Below are 26,980 nucleotides of genomic sequence, written 5' to 3'. Positions count from 1 at the left end.
CGGTTTATTCCGAATGGGTTGGGCCGTTGGACGTTTCGACGTTGTAATAGAGAAAAAAAATAACCAGAGGGGGGGAAAAAGGGATTCCGGTTGGATCGGGGTTTTGAACCCGACGTGAATCGAACACGCAACCTTCTGATCTGGAGTCAGACGCGCTACCATTGCGCCACGGATCCGGTTGGAACTAGACTGGCCAATAATTGAATCCAAGTACTAGTTTGTCATCTCACCACTCACACAGGAGCTTGCCAAGTTGCCATCAAGCAACAAAGCAAGAGAAAGCAGTAAACGATGTGATGGATCATGCATATCCGAGTTGCTGCTGCTGGCATTGCCACTCTACACGACACTGCTCGCATGCTATTTCAGGCACCAAAGCTGAGCATCTGCTCGATCGTGACGACGACCCAGCCATTGGCAGCATAATACCTCACCTGAATTCTAATCGCAGCTTCATCGAAATTACCTGCACCACTGTTACTCGATTGCATTTGGCATTTTTGGCTTTTGCTACAGCTGAGTGCATATTTCAGTGCAGGTTCAGACACACGACAACAGTCAGCAGATGCAGAGCAACACTAGCCATCAGCATGGAGCTCGTCAGGACATTTGGCGCGAGGATTGGGTGGTGTAGCCGTGTAGTGCAGGAGGAATAGAGATTGACAGAGGTCAGAAGAGTCAAGAATGGAGGCAGTGAAGGTGACGAGTACACTGGACAGAGTTGGAAATGAGGAACTTGATCTGCCCGGTCCGGTTCAACAGTCTAAAGCTTTAAATTACACAAGTGTCAAATCTGCCGTTCTCGACAACGGCCAGGCCTATGTATAACAGAAGAAGCCTAGACCTAACGTCCATATGATACCGGTGGATGTTCGCCGGCCCTTGCACATTACCGAACCTAAATCACCTTGCATAGGTTTATGAAACGGGTCTGATTGGTAAGGCGATAAGTGAGAAGTAGAGCCATAGAACCTCAAGAAAGAAATGCCTAATTAAATTGTGAATACACATACAGTGCTTCATATTCATCAAGCCTTAACTTGCAAAGCAAGACCTTCATGTACAAGCACGCAAGCTTCCGGCCAACCAGAACACGAAACGCTTATTCGGGGACAGGTATTAGTCGCATAGAACTTAGCAGCCCCACATTTGGCTGCCATTTTATGAAAGGAGCTTCTGACCGTAGAACATAATGTCACGGCCTTCACAGACGATTGTACAGCGCAAGCAAATCCTTCAGCTTTGCTGCTTCAGGGCTAAGGCTGTCGAAGCCAACAGAGCTTGGTATCCTCCATCTCCAGTTTCCTTTCTGTTCGGAAGGTTGAAAATAACAGGGTTTCGTAACATTGTTGTTTAAGAGCATATGTCAATTACACAGGTAGGTCAGGAGTGTAGCAGATTACCTGGGTAGCTGGAGTGTTCATTCTACCAGAACTGTCGAGGCCCAGAATATCTTGCATGGTTACCATGGAAGTCCTTGCAACAGAAGAAAGGGCAGCAGTAATCATTGTCCATGAGATGTCAGTATTCTTGGCTTCCGGTAGATACTTAATCACCTGAAAAAAATGGAAGAAAGAGATAAATATTACGACAAGAGTGCCATCAGCATGTGCTGATTCAAGAGAAACTGGAGATACTGACAATTTGCTTCTCTTCCTCGGGTAAATTTTGCCACCAGCCAAGAACCTATTGTGGAAATTGAAGTATGTAAAGAGTCTATATTTACGTGTTCAATTAGTAGTCCTCCAAAAATATTTAAAATAAAAGACAGTCGAAGAGAAACTTGGAACTAACTGTATCGTTATCATGTGTTCCGGTATACACAACTTGGTCCATTTCATGGTTATGCAGCAAGTGAGGGTTATCAGAACCACCTCCAAAAGCTGTTCCACACAAACAAATGGAATTAGAGCACTAGAACATTCAATTGATAAGAAAAGTATGCGCTCAGTGCGGCCTTGGCAATATTACCAAACTGGAGAACTGCCATCCCAGGGGCCCCAATTGATTTCCTTAGCTGAACCACATCTTCAGTAATCACCCCCTACAAGTAGCAATCATGTGACGACATAAACATTAGCATGAAGGAATCAAATGTTCTAACTGGCATATTACTTCAATTACCTTCGAGCATCAAGATATTTGCTAGGAACCCCCCTTTCAAAATACACTTAACCTTTTCACAGCTAATTCCATGTATTTATACTAACATTTCTGCAGTGGAAAACGTGTATAACTTTGCAGATTTACATGAATTACAACTTGCAACTTACAAGCCATAAGAACTTCTTTCTAATTTCTAGACCCATATTAGCCCACCAAAAACCATGCATAACTGCATAAGACACTGGACTCTACTGGATTAAAGAAAAGATTTGGATAGTTGGATGCATACCAGGTCTTCTGCTATTATATTTATGCTACCAACAGCTTTGAAGAGCGCATCAAAAAAGGCATTCCTCGGTCCAGCCTACTGCCAAAGAAAGCAGGAAAACACATATCAGCTGCAAAGATTTTCTGGAAAGGAAAATTGTGATACCACGTCCATCAAATCGATGCTCACCCTCCAGTTTCCAACTAGTGCTACTTTTGCATCTACATTATGCACGAACGCTAAGTTAGATGCAGGAAATTAATGTTTCCATAAAACAAATTCACCTGCAGTACAAATATTTAATATGCAGGGAGGTAGTGCCCTGATGTATTCAGCTTACCAGATGGGACTGCCCAAAAACCCGCAAGCCCCCGAAAATGGTCAATGCGGAACTCGTCATACAAATCAAGGGCTCGTTTAATCCTCTTTATCCACCATGAAAAGTCATCTGCTTCCATAGCTTTCCAGTCGTACAACGGACTGCACAATTATTGGTAAGGAAACGCCATGTTTTTCCCCATATGGTACTGAACAAGAAATATACAGACGACTAGGCAAATTATCTACCTGTTCCATAGCTGACCAGTTTCGCTAAATGCATCAGGTGGAACACCACTAACAAAAGTGGGGAAACCGTTCTTGTCCTTTACAACCAGACATAACAATCAAGAACCAACACAATCGATACAAATTTTTAAACAATAAAAGATTGATTTAAGAAAATAGTCGAGGTGTACCAGCAAAAATGATTTCCTGTTTGCCCATACATCTGCACTATGGTAGCCAACATATATAGGCATGTCACCCATTATGCTGATACCCAACTTCTGTGCATATTTACGAATCCGCTGCCATTGCCTTTGAAATAAGAATTGCTGAGCCATAAATGTCTCTATCTGCATAACACATGAAGTTGCTAATCTACTGACAAATTTTGCTACGAAAAAACATCCGAAAGTATGTACTATAGTTTCAAATCCTTACGAAGTCCTTCTGTTTTTGATATATATCTTCCAAGGCTCCAAGATGGCGATTTTTCAGAGGTTCAGGCCACTCGTACCAAGAGAATGCACCAATGCTTTTGTCAATAGCAGCAAAAAGTGCTGCATCTTCAAGCCAACCTGACAGGAAAAGATACAGTAAGCGACTATACTGAGCATCAAGTGGTATTTTTGCTATTTTCCCTTTGAGAGGAAAAGGCAAGCATTTGTGAAAGATGTTCCACAAATGTAGACTATCACTTGTTTGATAATAAGCAGTTCTCTGATATCCAGCTATGGACGAATACAGCAGTTTTTACTGAGCTGTAATTAGTACGTATAATAAAAGGCATTGTTTTTTCTTATATTGTTAACCTTATTTCATAAAATGTAATTTAATGGTTTATGTTCTCACTCAAAATTACCTTATGTTGACATTAGGTATATGTGCTATTCACAGTAAAAGAACAATATGAAAGGCTAAGAAAGCATGGTTTGAAAGTTTATCTTTCAAAAAATCTTGCCTGATATATTTGGATTTTTCTTGAAGCAGTCATATTGCGTTCTGAGGTCTCCTTGGCCCAGTAAGAGCCTCTCTGCTGCCTAGAAGAAAAGATCCATCTATGATTTTCAATGAAGCCAATCAAACAAAAGATTGATTTTCATCAATTCAGTATGTCATAGTAATATATATCATTAGTTACACCAGAGCCAATTTTTGTACCATTTCTAGACAAAACAAACGAATACCTGAACTTGGTTGCCACAAAGTGTCCAGTTACATGAATGAGGAACGATTGTCAATCATCAGTAAATAGCAGAATGCAGAATTTTTCTTATTCTAGCATTGATGCAAACTTAAGCTCAACTAAAAAATTAAACCAAAGGTGTAATAAATAAGAAAACATTAATGAGTGACCTTTGCAATAAGAGGTTCTTTCAGATTTGCAACGGTATCAAATTCAACATGCTCCACATCCCTGCCAATCATTAAAGAAACTTAGAAAGTTCAACTCTACCCTCCAAAACGCCGACCCAGGGCAGTGAGGAACATACATGATCAATAAGGAATTTAAACTCACACGGGACTAGGAAGTTCATCTTCCATCAAAAGACCATCTTTTACAAGCTCTTCAAGAGATATCAAAAGGGTATTACCACAGTTGGCATCCTGCAAATGCAAACCCGTTTAAGTAAAACTCAAATTACTGCCATAAATAGGCAAGCCAAGCTACACACAAGGTTAACTCCAAATCGAAAGAAATCAATCCTATTTGCATACACAATCACCTGTCCAGAATAAGGAGATCCATCCTCCCCAGATGTTCTCCCCGGAGGAACAAGTGGCAGAACCTGCAAACATGAGCAGAACAAGCAAAAGCTTTCAGGAATTAAAACTCGGTTGTCAAAAGACCAAACAGGAAAGCAAACAAAAAAAAGATCGTGCAGAAATTCAACTCGGTCTCATAGATCTCACTTCTCTCAATCTCTTTTGTTTCAACGAAAGGCTTCCTTGTCCAATCACAACAACAGATACGGACGTACCTTTCAATCAAGGATACTACTGTACCAGTACAAAACTACAAGTTTGGCAGTTTTTTTTTTTTGAAAAACAAGTTTGGTAGGGACTATGCAAAAATGGACGACAGCGCTAGCTCCACGTACTGAACATGGGCCCAGCACATCCCACTTGCTGGGGCCCCATATTTGTCCCGTTCCCATTAAGCGAACGATGACACGGCCCACCTCTCTGCAAGCTCCGGTGCGGCCCGCAAGTGCAACAGCAAAAGAGGATCCCATGATCCCCTATTCCTAACATCACTAAACATCGCGGTTAATCTCGCTAAGAACACTCTAATCTACCCCCTAAAGCACCAAATAAGTTTTCCTAAACCCACCAACAAAATTACACCCCGCTGAGAGAGTTGGGAGACACTTCACCCAAAAAAATGTACCTAGATTTCCTACACCATTAAAATCGATGGCTCAAAATTAATCTAGCCAGACTCAACACGATCCGACAGTCCACGTTATATGGATCCGCGGCTTCCACGCCCGCTCCGACCTCCACCCCGCGGAGCGCCCGACGCAGCCAATCTGCAGCCAAAGTTCGAACCCCAGCAAACGCAACAAGAAAAATTTTCCCTCCCGCGCGCCTCTCCCGAACCTCGCCTCCCGCGGACAGCGCCCTGCGCCGGCCGCCGCGACCCCCACCGAACCCCCCCTTGCGCCGGCCGCCGCGACCAGCACCCAACCCTCCCCTGCGCCGGCCCCCTCGCCCCCCAACGAATCCGCCCTGCAACGGAGCAGGGCCCTCCCGCCGAAACCCCCCTGCGCCTCTGAAGAACAACCCTTCTAGGGTTTGGGGAAATTTCCTGCAGCGGAGGCGGTCGGCGATGAGGTCACACCAGGGCTTGGAGTCGCACTTGAATCGGAAGCGGGACTTGGCGGGGACGCGCGAGAGGATCTCCACGAGGGCATCGTCGGAGGGGCACGCCACCAGAGCCCGCCGCACCATCCGCGCGAGGCGCACGACAGCGAGGCGCGCCACCTCCCGGCTAGCGGTCGGCTCCCGGCGTCCACGCGGTGCCTGCTCCTGGCCGGCGGCTTGCGCTCGGGCTCTCGGCTCCCGTCCTCCCGCTAGGCGCTCGGGTCCTCTCAGCTGCGGGTCCTCCTGCTCGCGACGGTGCTCAAATCGGCTGCCACCAAGATGGGTAATCGTAGCGGGTTCTCACGGGTTTTTGCAATTATTCTTGGCTTGTTTGTTTGATTTTCTTGACTCTCGGTTCCCCTTCAGCGGGGACGGCGGCGGCGGGATGGTCGATGGTGCACGGTGGACACGGTCTTCAACGGCAGCACGCTGGGGATCAAGCCGCACACCATCGAGGTCACCCCTACCGCCGGCCTGGTTGTGCTCGACTCCATCAATAGCACAATCTACAGGTCCTGCTGCCACTGTCACCATGTGAGCAGGTTCTGTTTCCTACCGCTCCCTTTCCTTTTCAGGTTTGGTTAATTTAGGCCTTGTTTGGCTCCAAGACTTTTTTCAAAAGTCCCTATCACATCAAAAGGAATCTTACTATTTTATAGTATTAAATAAAATCTGTTTATAAATATTTTTTGACAGCTGAGTGCTTTTACGCGAGACGAATCTAATGAGCCTAATTAATCGATGATTGGCTACAGTGATGCTCCAGTAACCATTCGCTAATCATAGATTAAGATACCTCATTAGATTCGTCTCGCAGTTTAGCCCCAGGGTTCTGCAGTTAGTTTTATAATTAACATTTATTTAATACTTCTAAATACTAAAAAATTCCAGAGACTTAAAAAAAGTCCATGGAACCAAACAACCCCTTAGACTTCACGGGATTCTGCTAAGAGCGGATCGTATGAGTGGGGTGTTCTTCTAGGTGGTTGCCAGGGGATGATGTTGCTTGTTAATTTCGGCAAAAGGCTGTTCCTCGATTGGGAAATGTTTGTTGGTTTACCGATTGCTTTCACATGTCAGAAGCTGAGCAAATAAAGCATCGATTTGTTCTCCTGAAAAATAGTGAAAATTTTGTATGAATTGGCTGCCTGAAATAACTAGCGATATCGCCTGTCTGATATTACTAAAGGTTGGTACCACTTGAAAATTTTAACATGATAACTTTGTAGATATAAAATGCCCTGTCAGCCATACTTCCCTCACTGATACAATATGATTTATATTTTGAGTAGTTGTCACCCGCATTTTGTTTAGCAAGAGATGCTTCCCAATTGAGCTATGTGATGTTGCTTTCTGAGATGGAAAGGATTATAGGCAATCTGAAGATAGGAATAATAGTCATTTTTTGACACATTGCATTTTTTTTGTAGATGCATTTTCTCTAGCTAAATTGGTAGTGATATGGCTTAATTTTCTGTAGCTCCTGGTATTATTGTGCATAGTAGTATCTTCTGTATACTGGCTTCTATTTTACCGCAGCAAAGTTATTGAATTAATATTCCTTCCCCTGTGCTAAGTTTCAGTTGTGATGGCGTGAAGGGAAATGGTGCAGCTACTGGGCAAAGATGGGGAATCTGATCCAGAAAGAGCCTATAGTTCATTTTTGAAGGTACACAGCCCCTTTTAATTGTATTGTTGTTCCATTTTCAAGCGAGAATTCCTAGGATTTAGAACTTTTAATATGCAATTTTGCACATAGACTGGAACTGCAGTTTTACTTAGATATAATGTTAAACTGCATATATGTACATCACTATGTTTCCTTGTGCAAGAAAAAAAGTTCAGTACAATCTGCCATTTTTGTGTTGTCTTCACCTTGGCACTAATTTTTGGCCCTAATTAAACATGGGATTGTTTATAATTTGCCTTACTAAGTTGCAAACTCGCAATGAACATTATCGTTTGACCTACTGAGCTTTCAAGAAGCCAAGAACATGGATGAGTTCAACATGGACTAGCATAATTCACTCAAACACATGCATGTAAGATCTGCCTCATCTTTGGGCATGTTTCATGGAAAGCTTTTTACACTAACATGGCTTGTTTATTCAGTTAGCATCTTTCAGCCTTTCCTGCTACTTTAATCTGTTCAGTTCCTGACTTCCTGTGTTATGGCCCAGAGATATAGACAAAAGTATATTGTAGTAAATAAATTAATAATCTGCACAATTCCTATGCAACCCATGATTATGAAATGCAATATCAATCAAAATCAGATAATCTTCTGAACATTCTCCTCTTTGACAAGGTACATATTAGATTTTCTTCTGAAATTAAGTGGAACTATTGAAAAGTGATGCCCACAGCTTTTAGCACTTTTCAATGTGAGGTTTTGGGTGCAGGTTTTTGGATGGGTTTTGGGTGCAAATTGTAACACATTGTTTTGTTGTTCGTTTCCATTCCCCAGATGGAGTTCTCGTTTGAGATGAAGAGATGGATGCAGAGGGAGTGGAAGGAGGAGGAGGTGGTCAAGGAGGAAGTAAACGAGCCTGACGAGATATTCCCATAGCATTTGATTAACTCCTGATCAGTTTATTTTTTTTTTAGGCTATGAACAATCGCTATCTGATGTGCTGCTGAAATGAGGGTATAGAGCTTTGAGTGGATCAGGTTTTGTAGAAGAAAAAAACTTTAGGTAAAGTTTTTTCTTGGTTTCTGCTTGATCGAGATAGAAGATGGTAGCAGTAAGCAGTGTGCTACTGGATAAGAACAGAGCCAAGCAAAAAGCCAGGTTGCTTCTTGCTATGTGCTACATGGGTCTCTTAGAAAATATCATAATAATGCTTTGGCAGAGCAGGGCAGGTGCATTCTCTTATGTGAGTGACCATCTGTGAGCTAGATATTAGTTGTATCTCTACTTGTGATTGCATAATGACCTGCAGTCGATTTTGAATATATTAATAGTTGCATAGGTTTCCAAACCTATGTTTATGAGTTCTTCCTGTGATTCGTTGAATGGATCTGCAATAGGTGTTCTTAATAATATCCCAGTGACATATATTATCTTTTGGTGGTTTTCATGTGCATGCTTCAAATGACACACAGAGCTTATAGGAGCTTTGATGGAGCAATATTTCATTGTTGGTCAGACACTGCTATACTTTGGTAGAAACCAGATTAATCAAGCTATCCCTTGTTTTGCCTCTGAGGCCTGTTAGAAGGGAGGCAAGAATAAATAAATATTTAAATATATGCCTCTGATATGATGTAATAACTAAGTGTTGGTGTATGTGTTGGCCCAGTGTTACGGCCCATCTAGAGGCCCATGTATAGGTTCTGTATATACCCACCCTTCTAGGGTTTGGGGGAATACAAGGAAAATTGATCCCCAAATATGGTATCTAGCCTTCTCTTCCCCCTCCCTCCCTCCCCCTCTAGCAGCCGCCGCCGGGCCCACCCACCACCGGCGCCGCCGCCGGCCATGGCTGGCCGGCCGCCGACCGCCCCTCTCCTCCTTCCCTCCCTCTTTTCCTTTCCCTCCTCCCTCGCGCTCGGCGCGCCGCCCGCTTGGCCGTAGCGGCCTGGATCCGCCGCCGCGCCGTCCGCTTGGCCGCGGCCGCCTAGATCTGCCGTCGCCCCGCAGGGATCCGCCGCCGTCCCACTTGGATCGGTCGCCGCCCTCGTCGTCCTTGCCCCCGAGCCACCTGGATCCGCCGCCGCGACGGGCGTCGCGGGGGGTCCCTGCAGCCTCCTCTGCCGCCGCCTAGGCCCCTGCCTCCTCCACTGCCGCCGCCTGGGACGCCACAGCCCCCTCCCGGGCCGCAGGCACCCGCTGTCGCCGCAGCCGCCGCCCATCGCGCCACTGTCGCTGCGGGCAAGCAGCCCGCCGCCGACGCCGCCATTCCTGCCGCTTTCCCCGCGCCGACCGCGCTCACTCCCGCGTGGTCTGGACTCGGGATGGCGCCCGCGGATGCGCTGCTCGCCGCCACCGCTCTCCGAGGGCAGCAGGCCGATGCCGCTCTTGCCGCGGCCCTCCTCGCCGCCAAGTCGGAGGCTTCGGCGGCCCAGGAGCGGGTCCGCGTGGCTGCCCTCGCTTGGGAGCGCGAGCGCGCCACGGCCGATGCTCTCGCCCTCCGGGTCGCCGAGTGGTGGTACTGGCGGCCCTGCTTCTGGGGGTACCGGTACTGGTGGGGGCCGTCGGGGCGCACCGACTCCGGCTGCCCGTCATCCCCGAGCACGGCACCTCTTCCTCCCACCAGGCCCCGCCCGCTGGATCTGGACCCCGGCACAACCCGACCGACCCCATGGTCATCCAGCTCCACCTCCAGGCCGCCGGCGTCCAGAACATCAGGGCCCTGGTCACCGTCCTCCTCGACCCCACGTCCTCCTCCTACGGACGCTGGCGGGACCAGGTCCTCCTCGCCCTCCGCCGCTACGCCCTCGACAACCACGTCCTCGTCGACTTGCCGATCGAGCGCGGGACGTGGTGTGGCTGCGCCTCGACAACGTCGCCATGTCCTGGATCTTTGGGACAATCTCCCTAGATCTTCAGGACCTCGTCAGGACCCACGGCGGCACCTCGCGACAGGCCTGGCTGGCGCTCGAGGGGCAGTTCCTCGGCAACGCCGAGTTCCGCGCTGTCCAGCTCGACGCCACCTTCCGCACCTTCGAGCAGGGGGACCTCTCCGTTGGTGAGTTCTGCCGGCGGATGAAGGGCATGGCTGATGCTCTTCACGACCTCGGGTGTTCAGTGTCCGATCGGGTCTTGGTGTTCAATGTCGTGCGCGGCCTGAGCAGCACCTATGACCACCTGAAGACATGGATCACCCGCCAGAGGCCCTTCCCCTCCTTCCTGCAGGTCCGGGACGACCTCGCCCTCGAGGAGATCACCAGGGGTCTCACGCCCAGATCGTCCTCGTCCACCCCCGCCGCGCTCGTTGCTGCTCCACCGGCTTCCTCCGCCGCTTCTGCCACCTCCCTCCTTGGTGCTGCTCCCGCCGGGCAGACCGGAGGTGGGGGGCATGGACGTCGTCGGCGGAGGGGACGGGGTGGTGGTGGTACTGGTGGCCCTGCTTCTGGGGGTAACGGTACCAGTGGGGGCTGTCGGGGCGCGCCGACTCCGGCTCCTGCCCCTGCCCCTGGAGGTACGCCCTGGCCATCCTTCAGCAACCCATGGTCAGGGCGCATCTCGATATGGCCCTTCCAGGGACCGGCGGGGGGCCTCGTCCTCAGCTCCAGCCAGCGGCCATGTTCACCGGACTTGCTCCCCTCTTCGCGCCGTCCTGAACCCCGCTCGCTCAGCCCAGCCAGCAGCCGACCTAGTCTGGGGGGTGGGACCAGGCCGCTCTGGCGCAGTCTTTTCAGCACCATGGGACTGACGCCGCCGGTCAGCACCGAGTGGATCGCCAACTCGGGTGCCTCCTTCCACACCACCCCAGATGCCGGTATCCTCTCTTCTGTCCAACCCCCACACCCCTCTTGTCCTTCTTCCATCATGGTTGATGATGTGTCTTGTCTTCTTGTCACCGCCGTGGGTTATGCTTCTGGCTCTTTTCGTCTTCTCAATGTCCTTGTTGCTCCTCAGATGGTTCACAATCTTTTTTTCATTCGCTAGTTTACTGCTGACAATTCTTGTTCCATTGAATTTGACTCTTCTGGTCTTACTGTGAAGCATTCGGCTTCCCGGCGTCCGCTCCTCCGATGTGACAGCTCGGTGCCCCTTTACACCCTTCGTCTTCCTGCTTCCGCTACTCCGCCTTCGACTTCTTCTTCGTCTGCTACTTTTGCCGTGACGCCGTCTTCCACCACCTGGCACCGCCGGCTTGGTCACCCCGGCCACGACGTTTTGGCTCAGCTCGGTCGTAGTACCGATGTTCCATGTACTAGGGCTCCTGCTGAGCACCTTTGTCATGCGTGCCAGTTAGGTCGTCATGTCAGACTTCCTTTTTCTACTTCTTCGCATGCTGCGCATGCCTTTGATCTTGTTCACTGTGACCTGTGGACATCTCCTGTACTCAGCATGTCGGGTTATAAATATTATCTGGTGGTTGTTGATGATTTTTTTCATTACTCTTGGACTTTTCCTTTGCGCGCCAAGTCTGAGACCTTCCCCACCCTCCTCCACTTTTTTGCCTTGGTTTCCACTCAGTTCGGCCTCACCATTAAGGCCGTCCAGTGTGACAACGGGCGTGAGTTCGATAACTCCACCTCCCGTTCCTTCTTCCTCTCTCGGAGTGTTCAGCTGCGTATGTCTTGTCCGTATACCTCTCCTCAGAACGGCAAGGCTGAGCGGATGATTCGCACGACGAACGACGTCATGCGCACCCTTCTGATCCAGGCCTCTCTGCCCCCGCGCTTCTGGGCTGAGAGCCTCCACACTGCCACCTACTTGGTTAAACGCCTTCCGTCCACTGCTTCTCCTGCTCCCACTCCACACCACGCTCTTTTCGGTACCCCTCCTCGCTACGACCACCTTCGGGTCTTCGGGTGTGCATGTTACCCTAACATCTCCGCCACTGCTTCTCACAAGCTGGCGCCCCGTTCGACTCGTTGTGTGTTTTTTGGTTACTCCCCTGACCACAAAGGGTACCAATGCTTTGACCTCACCTCTCGCCGCGTCCTGATCTCCCGACACGTCGCGTTTGACGAGTCAGATTTCCCTTACTCCACCTCCTCCACACCTCCTGACCCCGAGCGGGAGTCGCTGTTTTTGACTGACCCGGTGGTTTAGCCAGCTTTACCTGTCTGTCCTTTCTCTGCAGGTTTTCCCGGTACACCGGCACCGCTTCCGATGATTCCTACTGCGCCCAGCGCGGCCCCGGTGCCTGCTGTCGCGCCACGCGCGGCCCCAGGACCTCTTGTCGTGCCATGGGCAGCCCCGGGGTCTCCTGCTGTGCCACGTGCAGCCCCGGTGCTTCCCCCGGCGCCGCCGCGGTACGCTCAGCCGACACCGGCGCCGCCTCGGGCTCCGGAGGCTCCTGCGATGCCTACACCGGAACCGTCGCCGCCGCCTCGCTCTCGTGTCGAGCCGGCGGTGTACCACCCGCCAGTCGTCCATCTGTCCGCGACGCCTTGGCGGATCCTCACTGGCGTTGCGCGATGGAAGAGGAGTACGCAGCTATTATTGCTAACCAGACGTGGGACCTTGTGTCGCGTCCGTCTGGTTGCAATGTGGTCACAGGCAAGTGGATCTGGACTTATAAGTGTCGGGCTGATGGCACACTGGAGCGCTACAAGGCTCGCTGGATTCTCCGAGGTTTCACCTAGCGGCCTGGTGTGGACTATGATGAGACCTTCAGTCCAGTGGTGAAGACTGCTACTGTGCGCACGGTTCTATCGCTTGCGCTCTCTCGCTCTTGGCCTGTGCACCAGCTGGATGTGAAGAATGCATTTCTTCATGGCACTCTATCAGAGACAGTCTACTGCTCTCAGCCAGCGGGATTTGTGGACTCCAGTCGTCCGGACATGGTCTGCCGGCTCAACAAGTCTCTCTATGGTCTGAAGCAGGCTCCTTGGGCTTGGTATTCTCGGTTCGCCACGTTCTTGCTGACATTGGGGGTTCACCGAGACCAAGTCTGACACGTCTTTCTTCATCTACCGCCGTAGGGATGAGACTGCCTATCTGCTGCTCTATGTCGATGACATTGTGCTCACAGCCTCCAGTCATCAGTTGCTTCAGCGCGTCATCTTCTCTCTGCAGCAGGAGTTTGCTATGAAGGATCTTGGTCAGCTCCACCACTTCTTGGGCGTCACTGTTGAGCCTCGCCTATCTGGCCTTCTCTTTCATCAGCGGCAGTATGCACTCGATATTCTAGAGTGGGCTAGGATGACTGATTGCAAGCCCTGCTCCACTCCTGTCGACACTCAGGCGAAGCTGTCTGCTGATTTGGGTGATCCTATGGCTGATCCGACTGCCTACTGGAGTCTGGCCGGTGCCTTGCAGTACCTCACCTTCACCAGGCCGGATCTCACATACGCTGTTCAGCGGGTCTGTCTCCATATGTATGATCCCCGGGAGTCACACCTTGCTGCGCTGAAGCATCTCCTCCGCTACGTTCGTGGCACTGTGGACCTCGACTTGGTTCTTCACCGCTCGTCCTCTGCTGAGCTGATTGTCTACACCGACGCTGACTGGACTGGCTGTCCGGACACTCGCCGCTCCACTTCCGGCTACGCCGTCTTTCTAGGCGGCAACCTGGTCTCCTGGTCGTCCAAGCGGCAACCGGTTGTCTCCCGCTCCAGTGCCAAGGCGGAGTACCGGGCTGTCGCTAAAGGCGTGGCGGAGGCGTCCTGGCTACAACAGCTCTTGGTGGAGCTCCACAGCTCGCTCACCAAGAGCACGCTCGTCTACTGCAACAACGTCAGCGCTGTGTATCTCTCCACCAATCTCATTCAGCATCAGCGGACGAAGCATGTGGAGATCGACTTGTACTTCGTGCGCGACAGGGTAGCCATCGGCGATGTTTGGGTACTCCATGTCCCGACCACCTCTTAGTTTGCCGACATCTTCACCAAGAGATTACCCTCCTCGATCTTCTCGGAGTTTCGCTCCAGCCTCAACGTAGCAGATGGCTAGTTGTGGCTGCAGGGGGGTATTTGCCCTGTGTGTGTTTCTTGTTGTCCAGTCTTGAACTCCGCTGCGCCGGTAGTTTAGACTGCGGGGGGTGTTGGTGTATGTGTTGGCCCAGTGTTACGGCCCATCTAGAGGCCTATGTATAGGTTCTGTATATACCCACCCTTCTAGGGTTTGGGGGAATACAAGGAAAATTGATCCCTAAACACTAAGAAATGGCCTAATCATTGATGCTCATATAACTCCAATGTTCTTCTGCACGTCATGAATTTCTTGCAACAGCTGAACATGTCTGGGATCTTTAAAATGTGTAAGCATATCATTGACAGCTGCTTTAGTTTGCTCATTGTTGCAATTCACTTTTGGTTGGTGTCACTATGCTTATTTCTGTTCTTACAAGTTGGACGTAGCGTTAGCACGGGCCACTTACTATTTCCCTCTAATCTGTGCATTAAACTGCTGTTTTCTAATTTGCTGATGACAGCAGGCGAAGTCATCTTAATGAGGCCATTAAACAGGCTATGGAAGTGAGCTAGATATGAGATGTGATCCATCTCTCGTGATAGCCATATGATCTGCAAGCTTAAATGATATTTGGAATTCTGGGACTTGGATGCTTTTTTGGTGGACTTTGATGCTTTCTCGGGCAATTGAAAGTTGATCTCTGTGATATATGGAGTCTCATAACTTGGTTATAGTGGTTTTGGATTATTGGGTTGAAATGTTTGGTTCATTTTAGTATTGATATCTTGGTGATTTTTAGGCTTGCGTCCATGGTAGACGACTCAGGCCATCGCAAGACTAATTAACATACAGTGAACTAGGGAATTGAATTTTACAATATTTGATGATACTATATCTTCATTTGGCTGTTTTATTTATTTTACAAAATATTTCCATTTGGGTGTTTTATTTGTTTTAAAAAATACTGTTGCAGCATTAGCATGGGCTAAAGATAATATTCCTCATTCAAGAAATTCTTAATCTCATGAAGTATATTTCTCAGTTTGGACTATGAATCATATGTTATTTGGTGTACGTTTAAAATTATGCACGGGCACCTTACTTACTAGTCGCAACATAACTGACCAGCAAAATGAGCGAAACATGCAGGCATTGTGCTGGGCGCTAGTCAGCTCACCTGCCAGAGCGTGCAGCCGGCGTCGCGTAGCCAGTGGAGGAAGGCGAGCGCCTCGTCGCCGAGGTCGCCGATGCCGTGCGGGCCCCGGAGGGACGTCGGGTGCAGCAACAACCCCGCGCGACGCCGCCGCGCCGGCTCCACGGTGGGCATCATCTGATCGTACCCCTCCGGCAGCTCCTCCCCGATGCCCACGGCCGCGGCCGCGGCGGGGTCCAGAGCCGGCACAGCCGCCATCGCGCTCGCCGCCCGGCAGGCGTCGGCCCGAACGGGTGCCAGTGCCACACGCGCCGCCCGAGGCGGGAGGAGGAAGCGGCGGTTGGGCGTGGACGACGGGGCGGGCAGAGGGAGCGTGAGGACTCGCGCGAGAACCATTTGCGACCAAGGGGACAGGTGCGCCGGGCGGGGGCGGGGTGGAGCGGGGAGAGGAACAGGGAAGGGGAAGAGGCCGAGACAGATATGGGCGGTGGGGGATGACACGTGGGGTCCGCATGTCGGGCGGGGCGTGCGGACCGGGTCCCGCGTGAGCCGAGGCGTCGGATCACGAGACGCTGTGGCCCCGCTGGCACGTGGACGATGCCGTGCGCTTGTAGGGTCCTGGCTGGCGAGACCCACCAATGGCATGCGGGGTCCCTGGCCACAGTATACATCTGGAATACGTACACCTAGAAATACGCTTCCTACTTTACGTGGAGAAAACAGGCATAAGTAGTATATAGCTGTCCTCCAGTATTAGCCGTGCGTCACTGCGTGTACAAGGAAAAAGTTGCCTTTATACAATGGTATATAACTGTCGGCTTATCGCCTTATTACTTTATTATAGGCCTGCGTGTACAAGGAAAAGGTTGCCTTTATACAATGGTATAACTGTCGGCGTAGTGTATACTTACGCTGCGTACCCAGGAGGCCAGAAACAGATTTTGAAGGGGGGGAAATTAACCTGATCACTTTAGTATTACAGGTGATAGCATCATACAAGCAGGCCGGGAACAGAAGATTTTATTTACTCTGGACGCTACACCGTGGGGAGGAACAAAAAGAAGACTAGAGCTCTCTCCAATATAAAGCATCTAGTTCTTTTATTTTGGCTAATTACAAGAGGATGATGTTGATCTGTCACCCCCTTTCCCCGTTTCATCTCATATTTACATCGTGGAATCTCCCTACAAACTACAAAAATTTCGCGATTCCGTGAATCCTTTCGGTGGTACTGGCTTCCCACCTTGTACAGAAACCTCCTTCTGCAGTAATGTTATTTGAATCCTTTCTACTATTACCTGACCTTTACAAAAGGAAAAAGGGGCCGTTTCTGACCTTTTGAACAAAAGGCTCTTCATGGAAAAGCAAAGCAAAGATCTCCAAGCCGCTGGCACCTCCCGTCAATCAACATGGATAGACGAATCAGTGGCACGACCTTCCTTCGGATCATTATGCCAAGGGGGATCATGAATCGGCTATCCTCGTAACTGATGTTACTACAGCATTGCAGAAGAAGCACCTCTGGCTGTTCAGGAGATGCCTGCTAATGCAGCCAAAGCAGGACCTGTGATGGCATGGCTGGAATGTTGCATCCGAATCACAGTTGTAGCAAATGCAACAGGTGTCATCTTCTTCCTCATCACCTGTGTTTAGGCTACGAACTTCTTCACCATCTACAGCCATTGTAATGCGCCGGAAGTAATGAGAGAACTCTTCAAGCTGTGCTAGCTTTGCAAGGGAGGCATCCCCTCGGAGAACATTGCTCTATATAAATACATGCATAATGGAACACCAGTGTCAACAAAATCGCAGATAAAGTAACATAAAAAATATAAAATCAAGCTGATCAAAGAAATCAGATACAAATTGGAGAAAAGGGAAAGGAAAGAAAACTAACCCAGTTGTAGCTCAGTAGGTACTGCAACCCAAAATGGATTGTAGCAGGGCAATCCATGCTTGCAAACACTGCAATCACATCATTTAGCTCCCTACGTTCTGATGTGCTGCTGCATTCCATAAGATTGAGGATAATGCCTACAAGAGGAGCCAACATCATAGTACGATTTGTTTTATCTTGATGCTGCCCTGGCCGTCTTAGTGTCCTGCATACACAAGCTTCCTACTGGTTAAAAAATATGCCCACCTACAGACCTTCTGTACACTTTACACATAAAATTAGTAGTTGCATAAGCAAGAGATAGATATACCATAAAACATAAAGATAGAACTACCAAGATAGAAGCATAATAACTCACTTCATTGAGCTCAAATGAATCATATTAGCGATTTAGCTAGTGACTTATGAACACAATTTAATATATATAGCTTTTAAAGATTATACACCAACTTAAAAAGAACAACAACAACAACAACAACAACAACATAGCCTTTTTTCCCAAGCAAGTTGGGGTAGGCTAGAGAAAACCCGAAAGAAATAAGCTCAAGGTCCAGGCACATTGATAGCTAGTCTCCAAGCGCTCATATCCAAAGCTATCTCTTTAGAGATATTCCAATTCTTAAGGTCTCTCTTAACCGATTCATCCCACGTCAGTTTAGGTCTACCTCTACCCCTCTTTACATTATCGACCCGCTCAAGAACCCCATTACGCACCGGCACATCAGGAGGCCTTCGTTGGACATGTTCAAACCATCTCAGCCGATGCTGGGTAAGTTTCTACTCAATTGGTGCCACTCCGACCCTATCCCGAATAACTTCGTTCCGGACTCTATCCCTCCTTGTGTGCCCGCAAAACCACCGCAACATCCGCATCTCTGCTACACTCAGTTGCTGGACATGTCGCCTTTTTGTAGGCCAACATTCAGCACCGTATAGCATCGCCGGACGAATTGTTGTCCTATAGAATTTGCCTTTTAGCTTTTGTGGCACCCTCTTGTCACAAAGGATGCCAGAAGCTTGTCGCCATTTCAACCAGCCAGCTGAAATTCTATGCCTAACATCTTCATCAATGTCGCCATCCTTTTGTAGCACCGATCCTAAATACCGAAAAGTATCCTTCTGGACCACCACTTGTCCATCTAGACTAACGTCTCCCCACTCATGCCTAATCGCGCTGAAATCGCACATCATGTACTCGGTCTTGGTCCTACTAAGTCTGAACTCTTTCGACTCTAACGTGCGTCTCCACAGCTCTAACTTCCTATTAACCCCTGCCCTACTCTCGTCAACTAGCACCACATCATCAGCAAAGAGCATACATCATCAGCAAAGAACAACAGCGCTGCATATTTTCAGAGTTTCAATAAGGACGTTCTACCATTCGAATTTTTCGAACTCCAGATTAAGATATTGACTCACATGTCAAAGAACTCTGCATCAGCTGCTGATATGATGTGGTTGAGAATAAAGACAACCAATTCAGTCAACCTCCGCAAATTCATATCTGGTCCCATGAGGAATGCGCAAGGGATCTCTCGAGTACAGAATTCCAAGATCCTTGCAAGATTACATGATACATCAAAAATTACACTGCACTTCCTTTGCTGCAGATCAGCAACCTGAAAATAGAAGAAGTTTGGTCAAATTTTCATAGTTGCACTGCAACACCAGAGGGAAAAGGGAACATAGATTGTGCCTCTCATGATAGATCGTATTGCCATAAGAATAACTGAGCAAACATATTCCAGAAAATGATTTTTATCACTATTTCATTATAATACAGCTGCATCAAAGAGGAGTTAAAGGATATGAGCACTACAGGTTACAACCAATCAGCACACAGTTAATAAAAAAATGATAATCCACCTGGTGTTTATCTTGCATCTCTCGGATGGACATTGAGAACTCGGTCATTGTCCAGCTGAGTGTATTGAAAAGTCGATTGAGGAAGGAAAAGAACAGTTCTTCTTCATGAATGCATGTCTCCCTAAGTAGAACCTTCAAAGGGAAAAAGAAAACCAAATAATCAAACCAATGGTTTGCATAGCATTATAATTATCACGCAGTTGCATACATCTAATTAAATAGAAGACTGAACAATAATAAAACATAAGTTGCAATATTTAAAAATACCTGAAAAATTGCAGATGATGAAGATTCACCATTCTTAGAGGATGCAAATCCGGAGCCTTTGCAAAGCCGGAAAAGTATGTTAGAAACAGGAATCCATGATCTGTTGTCAAAAGCTGATAAAAGTGATCTTGGCATTCTATTTATAGCCTCCCGATTGTTCTCGAAAACAAGCATGAATTCTTTGTACTGTACAAGGACCGAAATTGATTGAAGAAGAAGATCTTTCAAATCTGGATTCACTATCCTCGTATCGTCAAAGTGCTTGACAACCAGAGTGACCTATTAGTAACAGAATAGAACCCTTAGATAACTCTGAAGCACTTAACAGCATGCTGAATGCTATCAAGAAATAATCATGATTTGGCTCAATCAAACTATAACTTAAAATGGACTTTTGTCTCTCTGATCTTAAGATCTGGACTATAGCTATAATTAACTGCAAACCTTTAATACCATTAATATCAACAATAAAGATAGGTGCAATTAGGTTTCAACCAGAAAAAGAAGGTAATAATTTAGATGGAAACTTAAAAAAAAAACTAAGATGGATCAAGATGACAAGATGCACGGTACATACAAATGATGCCAGCCCTTGTCTGAGGAATACTGCAGGTGAAACAAAAGGAGGGTCGCTCCTTCGCAGGGCATGGAAACAATCAACCTGCAAAGGTTATAAAACAAATATCCTCTTAGGTAATAGGTTCATTGTGAATAGGGGAAAAACAGAAAGCCAAATGAAACAACAAACTTACCAGTGATTCCACATAGAACTCTGGAACATACTGGAAAATGGTTTTTGAGTCACTAAGCACCAAAAGAAGCTCCACAACCCACATGCAAGTTGCATACATTCCCCTTTGTTTCCATGGAGAGAAAAGAGTAGCCCGGTACCTGAATGCAACAAGGGGGGGGGGGGGGGGGGGGGGGACAGCAGATTAACTCAGTGGCCAAAGAACGATTGCAACACACTACCTGCATAATTATATTCATATCAAAGAACATAAATCCTTGAACATCTGTATAAGTTATACAGCTGCAAAGCATCAAAATTTTAAAATACTTTCTTCATCTCTTCCTACTGGCTAGCTAACCAGATGAACCTATTGTAAATAATTTAATAAGAATATTGCAGATCACGACTAAATCCAAAAACCATGTCTGTGGCACAATTCTAAACCTTGTAGCACATGCAAAAAAAATTAACCATTTTGCCATGGTACCAAGAAAATTATAGAAAGTTTATCATTTCTGATATCATACCAAACACAATGGCGTACACAATCCACCAAATCCTCATGATAGCTATTCCTAGCTTCTTTCAAACGCCTTACTTGCTCTGCGCATGATTTTTCTCGTATTTGCCTGTCAGTTTCTTCTAGTAAAGAAATGGACTGTGACTGCTGAGACATGAAATAAAACGCCTGTATGGAACAAACTTAAGTCAGTACTATTATCACCAAGGATGCAAAGATAGGAAAATTTCCTGCAGCATATGTGTGTGTGTGTTTGTATGCTTAAAAAATACGCTTGCCTGCCTAAAATTTGGTGAGATGCCCAGATGATATAATAATAACATAAGATCAAGCAGCTCTTCCTCTTTAAGTGCTTCTGATGAAGATTGAGTTGTCATTGGCATGCTTTCAAGATTATGCAATGCTTGGTATCCATATTCAATTTCTGATTGAGTACTTGTGCTAGGCTTGTCTTCGATCTCATCACTCAGACTTCTCCCATTGCACTCAGCAGCAACATGAGCAGTTCTATCAGGCATGGGCTTACATGGGACTTTTGAAGTTGATGGTACATACCTAGCACTTTCTTTGTATCTTAGGTCAATACTGGCATCTGTGACTGAGCAGCAACAAGGCTTCTGTACTGTAGTGTGTGTTACACGCGTATCCTCATCATTCATGCAGCCTTCATCCCACTGCACTTCATCTTCCACATCATCAAATTGGTGATGCATCAAAATACTTGGTGGTCCACCAATTCTAGGAATTATGCTATAATAGGCATCATTCCTGAAAAGTAATTGTGTCGGAAACTTCCGCTTTCCACCTTTGTGAAGAAATCCAACCCCATTCCCACAATTCACTTTAGAGGATGATGCGGACCCAGAAGAATCCATGGAAAATCCTTCAGACAACAAATGGAGGATTACGGTGTACAATGAAACAAGCACAGTATTGTTGTAAGTCCCATTGACAACCATCCTATGATCTCCACCTCTAGCTTTCAGTACCGAACCTTGCACAAAGGACCTAAATACAGAGCCTGGAGGCTGGGGGGGAGAAACTGGTGGAATAAAGCATATTACCAAGCTGCAAAGCTCACGATGCATCTCCTCAATCTGCAAGAAAGATTAAAGCGTGTGAGTATAAGACAAGATAGCAGAGGCAGGGAGGGGGGCCTTCAGATATCTATAACCATTAGTGTCTTACAGTAAAAGGTTTTGAAACGTCAACCCTAAAAATAAGAAAGCAAGAATTTCAAATATATCAAGTAACATACAAGTATAGAAAAAACGAAGAACCCTAAACTAGGTAACTACAAACATCATGCTAATCAAACTAAAGAATGGTGCAGCGTTGACATGCACGTCACCATGATTCAAGTCAGGAAGAATATAGAATAAAAAGCATCAACCTGAAACATTATTTGATGCTAGGGCAAGCTAACAGAACAGCAAAAACTCATGCTTTTTGTTGCTCTGGCAACATTATGAATTAAGTGAACAGGAAGAAATAAAAATATACTTCTTCTTTGTGCCACAAATAATTCCCAATTATCATTAGGAGAAATCACAGCTTACAGCAAAATCCTGCCGAGAGGCAAGGAATATTTACCTTCTTGATTGCATCTGAGAGTGTTGTCATCGACAGTGTCATGCTAACCTCATCCTCAGAAGACCCAGGCCACCAAACAGATGGTACAAGGCACTGTAAATCATGCTTATTTGGTATCTTTCTTGTAAGAAACCCTTCAAATGAGAATGCAAAATCTTCTGAGTTAAACCATAGAAGCATTACATCCTTATGCCTAAGAAGGTGGCAAACCAGCGCTAAAAATGGATACGACCCAGAATATGGGCATTCTGTCAGCACAAGTGGTGCAGCTTTGCACATGCAAGAAAGTGCCACAATGAGCTCCTGCAATAATGAGCTGCAACCTGGGAACTGAAGGAAAAGGTCGAGAACCTGATCAAGGCATGAGAAATCATGAGGCTCACGTGCCCTGAAAACATCTAAGAGAAAAGTGGTCAATGAGCCCCAGGCAATATACTCAAGGCACCCTTGGCTCATTTCAATAGCACTAAAAAACTCTGCACAGATTGCTTCTGAAATTGGTCGAAAAAGTTCTTGTAGTGGTGCGAATTTTTTGACCCTCCTCAGTTTTTCGAAGTACGCTGATTCAGATTTCTCCAGATTTTGTACTTCTAGCAATCGGAACAAACATCTAAGAATATAAGTCGTAAATGTCCAAGAGCGTGGTGGTGCCTCCATTGGTTCAAACCCATCAACAGGATACCTGAACGGATGTGAGCCGAAGTTCAGATGACAACGCTCACCTTCTGAGAGGGAGATTGCTGCATAGTAGCCCTTGCTTGGTTCCACACTGCGAATTCGATCAAATGCAACACCAAGAGATGTCCCATTCCTGTAAAAGGAGATCTCTCCTGCATCCAAGTTGATGCAGCAACCGATCACATCCCCTACTGCCCATGGCTGGCCATATGGCTTTGGGTCATTGTTCCACTTAGTCACCCTCCGGCCATCAAATGAATATGAATCATCAGCATCACCAACACCTTTCTGATCAGTAAAAGGACAAGAGAGAGTAGCCCATCCAAGCTGTTGAACTCCAGAAGTCTCTAGGGTCACCTCATACATCCACTTGCCCTTCCACACACAGGCATTAGCCCTAGCACTGCTGAATGGGGCAGAACTCTCAACAAGTAATGGTCCCCTGACACTCCTGAATTTACCGCAAATGCTTGAATCATCAAGAACCACCTTGCTCTGCCCAGAACCTTTGTCTACAATCAAGACGCTACCACGGTATCCACGGATACATTTGTCCCAGTCAAGATCTAATTTTCTAGCCTGATTCCTCAACACTGAGCGCACAAAGACCGCATCAATTGGTCCAGGAGGCCGGACCACTGACTTGTGAGGGAGATCAAGAATGTGCTCTATAGTCCTCTCAACAGCTTGGTGCCCAATCTCGTCATGATAGGAAACCAAGTGCGTCTTCTGGGGGCTAACCTTAGCTTCCTCGCCAGACAATAACACAGCTAGCCCAGGGGAGAAAGCACTCCTCCTATGGCTACAGCTTCCTTCTGCCATCAAGCTCAGGGGCAGCCTTAACGTGGAGCATGTGATTCAGTTGAACCCCCAATTTCTTTGGAAAATAAACTGCGCCCGCAACCTTTTGGGCGGATTGACCATGCACGCTGAAGAAAAAAAATAACCTGATCAGGGGCGGACCCAGCATAGGAGATGGGTGTACACATGCACGCCAGATAATTTTTGCAAACAAAATCGAAGCTACTAGGTAGTATATTGCAGATCCGACAACAAATAGCTTGTATTAGGGTTTGGGGTGCTCCGTTTCGCACAGCGGGAACGGAAGAGAAGGGGAGGGCATACCTGTTGGGTGCTCGTCGCCGGCAAAGGGCCCGGGGGAGACCGATTAGCTCCGCCGCTCGCCCAGACGTCGCCGCCGCGAATGGAAGACCAAGAGAGAAGACACAGAGAAGGGAACGGGGAAAGAAACAGAGATGGCTACAGCAGGCACAGGCAAGAGAGCCGCGACGCGTTCGGACCGTCCTGGACGATGGCAGCGAGTCGCTGACTCTTTTGCCGTTATTATTCCTCTTTCTCTACCGGTCGTTTAAGTCATGCTCCTAATGCATTCTGATATCTTTTTTCAGCTTGCTAGTAATAAAATTGGTTTCATCTTTTAACTTTAACCAACTAAACCCGTCTCCGTTTTTAAATTTTTTTAATGAGATTTTTTTCTGAAAAATCTAGTATTTTTTCTTACTTTTATTTTATTTCTTAATTTCTTCAAAAATATATAACAAAACCAGAAACAATTTATTTTTATTTTCAATAGAAAGCATTAAGCACGGGCATATGTCCAAATTTAAAAGACCATATATCTGTACATGTATGATTTTTATACACGCACCTCCATGGCTACATTACATAAAACACGCCGCCACACCAATTAATTGTGTTCTCCTCCAACTATTATTGTGTTGGGTCCACCTTTTTATTTTCTCAATTGATCTAAGTGGCCATGACATGACATTTTATGGAATTAAGCCGAGCAAAAACATTTCAAGACCCTCAATTGATAGTCATTGATATCTTCGTACTCTCTGGTTCAAATTTTTTTAAGGTGAACAGGAGAGGTAAACCCCTACTAGATATATATTATCTATATACACATATTCTAAAGTAAGTAAGATTTTCATCTAAAAATTTTCGATTTGATGCGTCTTGTGTCATTGACGGGTGGATCTTACTCCATCATGTATGCAAGTCGAACCAGCCTCCCCCCCGGTCGCCGACTCGATCACGTGAATCCCTGCAAATTAAAGTACGGCATGTATACGCATCTGATAACTTTGTAAGTAGAAATGCACGGACATAATTGTTTAGTGTTAAAAAAAGAAGAAGAAGTCAAAACAGTAGTCCAAACGGAAAAAAAAACATGAGAGCAGAAAAATAAAGGAAAAGAAGGGGAAGCCAGCTGAGGAGTCTCACGTTCAGTTATTACCGGTGGTCATTGATGTGGGTGAGAATGTCGAGAGGAGCTAGGATTTCACTATGGAGAAGTCACGATGAAGATAAGGTGGAAAAAGACAGGGACCAAATTTTCAATTGGTCAGTGAATTTTTTTCTCGGATCATCTTTTAACTCTGAAGTCTGAACCTTTCCTTTCACGGGAAATACAGATATATATTACGGGTATGTTGGTGTTGTGCGAGATTCAACCTTCAATTTTTTACGCTCGAAAGAGTCATCTTTGCTTTTGCATGGATGTATGTGTGGATTCCAATTGATTTTACCAAATCTAGTGCTGAGGATATCGACCTTTACCTTTTCTATAAAACTATTGCTATCCCCGTTGAACTTTTTTTTCCTTTCATATACTTAATTGTAAGGTTAGCCTTTGGTTTGCTTGAAGTGTTAGGGCCAACCGTCAAGCAATCCCATTTAAGTTCAGTTAGTATATAAATGCAGGTATTAACTTGCTCAAACTATATTGGAACAAAACTCAAGATCACTCGATGGAGGGAGAATACCATTTCCGGACATCTATTATCGATGCACATGTTCCTACGTTCCAAACATGTGCTAAGTTGCTAGTGGTGGCCAATGATCGTTTAAGCTAAGCCTGAAACCTAATTAGCTGCTACCTCTTTTTTGCAATGACATGATCAACTAATAATAGCTAATAATGCGTGGTTCCAACAACTGATCTAACCTTAGGGATCGTGAGGATAAAAAACTATATCCATGTGACATATCTATCTGTATTTGTCAATAATTATGATGGATATCATTCAACCAATAGGATACAAGTTACATTGAAACAAAAGTGCTGGTACGGAAGTGTATCCGGGTGATCATAATGGCTACAACTCTAAAAAATTCGTGGAGTTCTTAGAGCTGCTCATACCCAGCTTCAGAAATTTTGTGAGCTAGAGTTGTTAATGAATCAAGAATCTTTTGCTGAGTCATTATGCTTTATTTTAAATTTAAAATAAAATTATAAAATATATTAATCTACTTTATAAACTTCAGGCCATATATATACCTGATATGACACTACATAGATAAAACAACAAGGAAATGCCACTGCCGTTTACGCCGCCGAAGCAGATCAGACCATGATCTTTTCGGAAAAGTTTTTCACATCTTATCGCGGACGCAGCTGCACAAAAGGGAACGAACCTGATCCGGTCATGGCTCTATTACGAGTACATGTATCTAGCGCCGCCACAGGCAGGTAGTAGGCGAGGAAAGCTCCGTGGCATATTCTGCACGACGGGAAGAAGGAGACGAAAGATGCCTTGTAGCCGTCCCGAAAGACGTAGCCTACCTGCACAAGATTCGTCCACCATTACGTGCACGATGGCCGCACGAACGGGCGGATTACTTTTATTATCCGCCGGCACGTGAATGCTTCTGGTTTCGGCCAATTTCCTGGCCTCCTTTTCTCGAAGCTCTGTTTTTATTTCCTTTACGATTACGTTGTGGCGTATAAGCCGTGGCTGAACGCTCCAGCTTAATTAGTTTAATTAATTCGTGGAGGACAAACACGCGTGGCCCTTGTGCGTCGTCCTGAGCTGTAGCGAAAGCGACGGAAATGCTCGTGGCATCATCTTCTGGTTCTGGACGGATGTTCTCGCTCGGGAGGACACCGGATGCGATGCGAGAGCGACGCCGCGGGATCCGATGG

At 46.7% G+C, this 26,980-nt stretch overlaps 2 protein-coding genes, 1 long non-coding RNA gene and 1 other non-coding gene across 5 annotated transcripts; 1 reads left to right on the top strand and 3 right to left on the bottom strand.

The window, feature by feature from the left end:
• Positions 1-104: 104 nt before the first annotated feature.
• TRNAW-CCA lies at positions 105-176 on the bottom strand. Its single transcript has one exon. It is a non-coding gene; the product is annotated as a tRNA-Trp (tRNA).
• An 816-nt stretch (positions 177-992) lies between these two features.
• LOC120661902 (4-alpha-glucanotransferase DPE1, chloroplastic/amyloplastic-like) lies at positions 993-15,927 on the bottom strand. Its single transcript, XM_039940910.1, has 16 exons — positions 15,499-15,927; positions 4,645-4,707; positions 4,437-4,525; positions 4,274-4,334; positions 3,879-3,957; positions 3,359-3,495; positions 3,112-3,270; positions 2,942-3,018; positions 2,715-2,854; positions 2,564-2,595; positions 2,396-2,470; positions 1,972-2,044; positions 1,795-1,883; positions 1,642-1,686; positions 1,404-1,556; positions 993-1,309 (listed from the first exon to the last, which is right to left on the bottom strand). The coding sequence occupies exons 1-16, from the start codon at positions 15,868-15,870 to the stop codon at positions 1,205-1,207; spliced, it is 1,749 nt and encodes a 582-aa protein (XP_039796844.1). The 5' UTR covers positions 15,871-15,927; the 3' UTR covers positions 993-1,204.
• LOC120661903 lies at positions 5,501-8,757 on the top strand. The gene is made up of 4 exons (XR_005670134.1): positions 5,501-6,068; positions 6,152-6,327; positions 7,369-7,454; positions 8,253-8,757. It is a non-coding gene; the product is annotated as an uncharacterized LOC120661903 (long non-coding RNA).
• A 486-nt stretch (positions 15,928-16,413) lies between the features above and the next one.
• LOC120661901 (E3 ubiquitin-protein ligase RKP-like) lies at positions 16,414-24,366 on the bottom strand. Of its 2 annotated transcripts, XR_005670133.1 has the most exons (12): positions 24,154-24,366; positions 22,351-23,957; positions 21,036-21,854; positions 20,765-20,925; positions 20,257-20,395; positions 20,082-20,165; positions 19,505-19,783; positions 19,238-19,369; positions 18,791-18,990; positions 17,372-17,576; positions 16,810-17,238; positions 16,414-16,733 (listed from the first exon to the last, which is right to left on the bottom strand). XR_005670133.1 is itself a non-coding variant. In XM_039940909.1 (11 exons), exons 2-11 carry the CDS (start codon positions 23,848-23,850, stop codon positions 16,939-16,941), a joined length of 3,819 nt encoding a protein of 1,272 aa, XP_039796843.1. In that variant the 5' UTR covers positions 23,851-23,957; positions 24,154-24,366; the 3' UTR covers positions 16,414-16,938. The 2 variants fall into 2 exon arrangements, 1 of the variants encoding a protein (XP_039796843.1); XM_039940909.1 differs by having other exon boundaries at positions 16,414-17,238.
• Positions 24,367-26,980: the final 2,614 nt, after the last annotated feature.

This window comes from Panicum virgatum, chromosome 2N (assembly GCF_016808335.1).
Source record: "Panicum virgatum strain AP13 chromosome 2N, P.virgatum_v5, whole genome shotgun sequence".
NCBI lineage: Eukaryota > Viridiplantae > Streptophyta > Magnoliopsida > Poales > Poaceae > Panicum > Panicum virgatum.
This window is presented reverse-complemented; position numbering and strand designations above follow the sequence as displayed.

Excerpts from the sequence above, each read along its gene's own strand:
- LOC120661902 (XM_039940910.1), bottom strand. The coding sequence starts at position 15,870 with ATGGTTCTCGCGCGAGTCCTCACGCTCCCTCTGCCCGCCCCGTCGTCC. Across the intron at positions 3,496-3,878 it reads GAAAAATCCAAATATATCAG|GTTGGCTTGAAGATGCAGCA; the intron begins GCAAGATTTTTT and ends TTTTCCTGTCAG. Across the intron at positions 2,045-2,395 it reads ATATAATAGCAGAAGACCTG|GGGGTGATTACTGAAGATGT; the intron begins GTATGCATCCAA and ends TGCTACTTGTAG.
- LOC120661901 (XM_039940909.1), bottom strand. The coding sequence starts at position 23,850 with ATGGCAGAAGGAAGCTGTAGCCATAGGAGGAGTGCTTTCTCCCCTGGG. Across the intron at positions 20,396-20,764 it reads TGTGTACGCCATTGTGTTTG|GTACCGGGCTACTCTTTTCT; the intron begins GTATGATATCAG and ends TGTTGCATTCAG. Across the intron at positions 17,239-17,371 it reads ACCTACTGAGCTACAACTGG|AGCAATGTTCTCCGAGGGGA; the intron begins GTTAGTTTTCTT and ends GTATTTATATAG.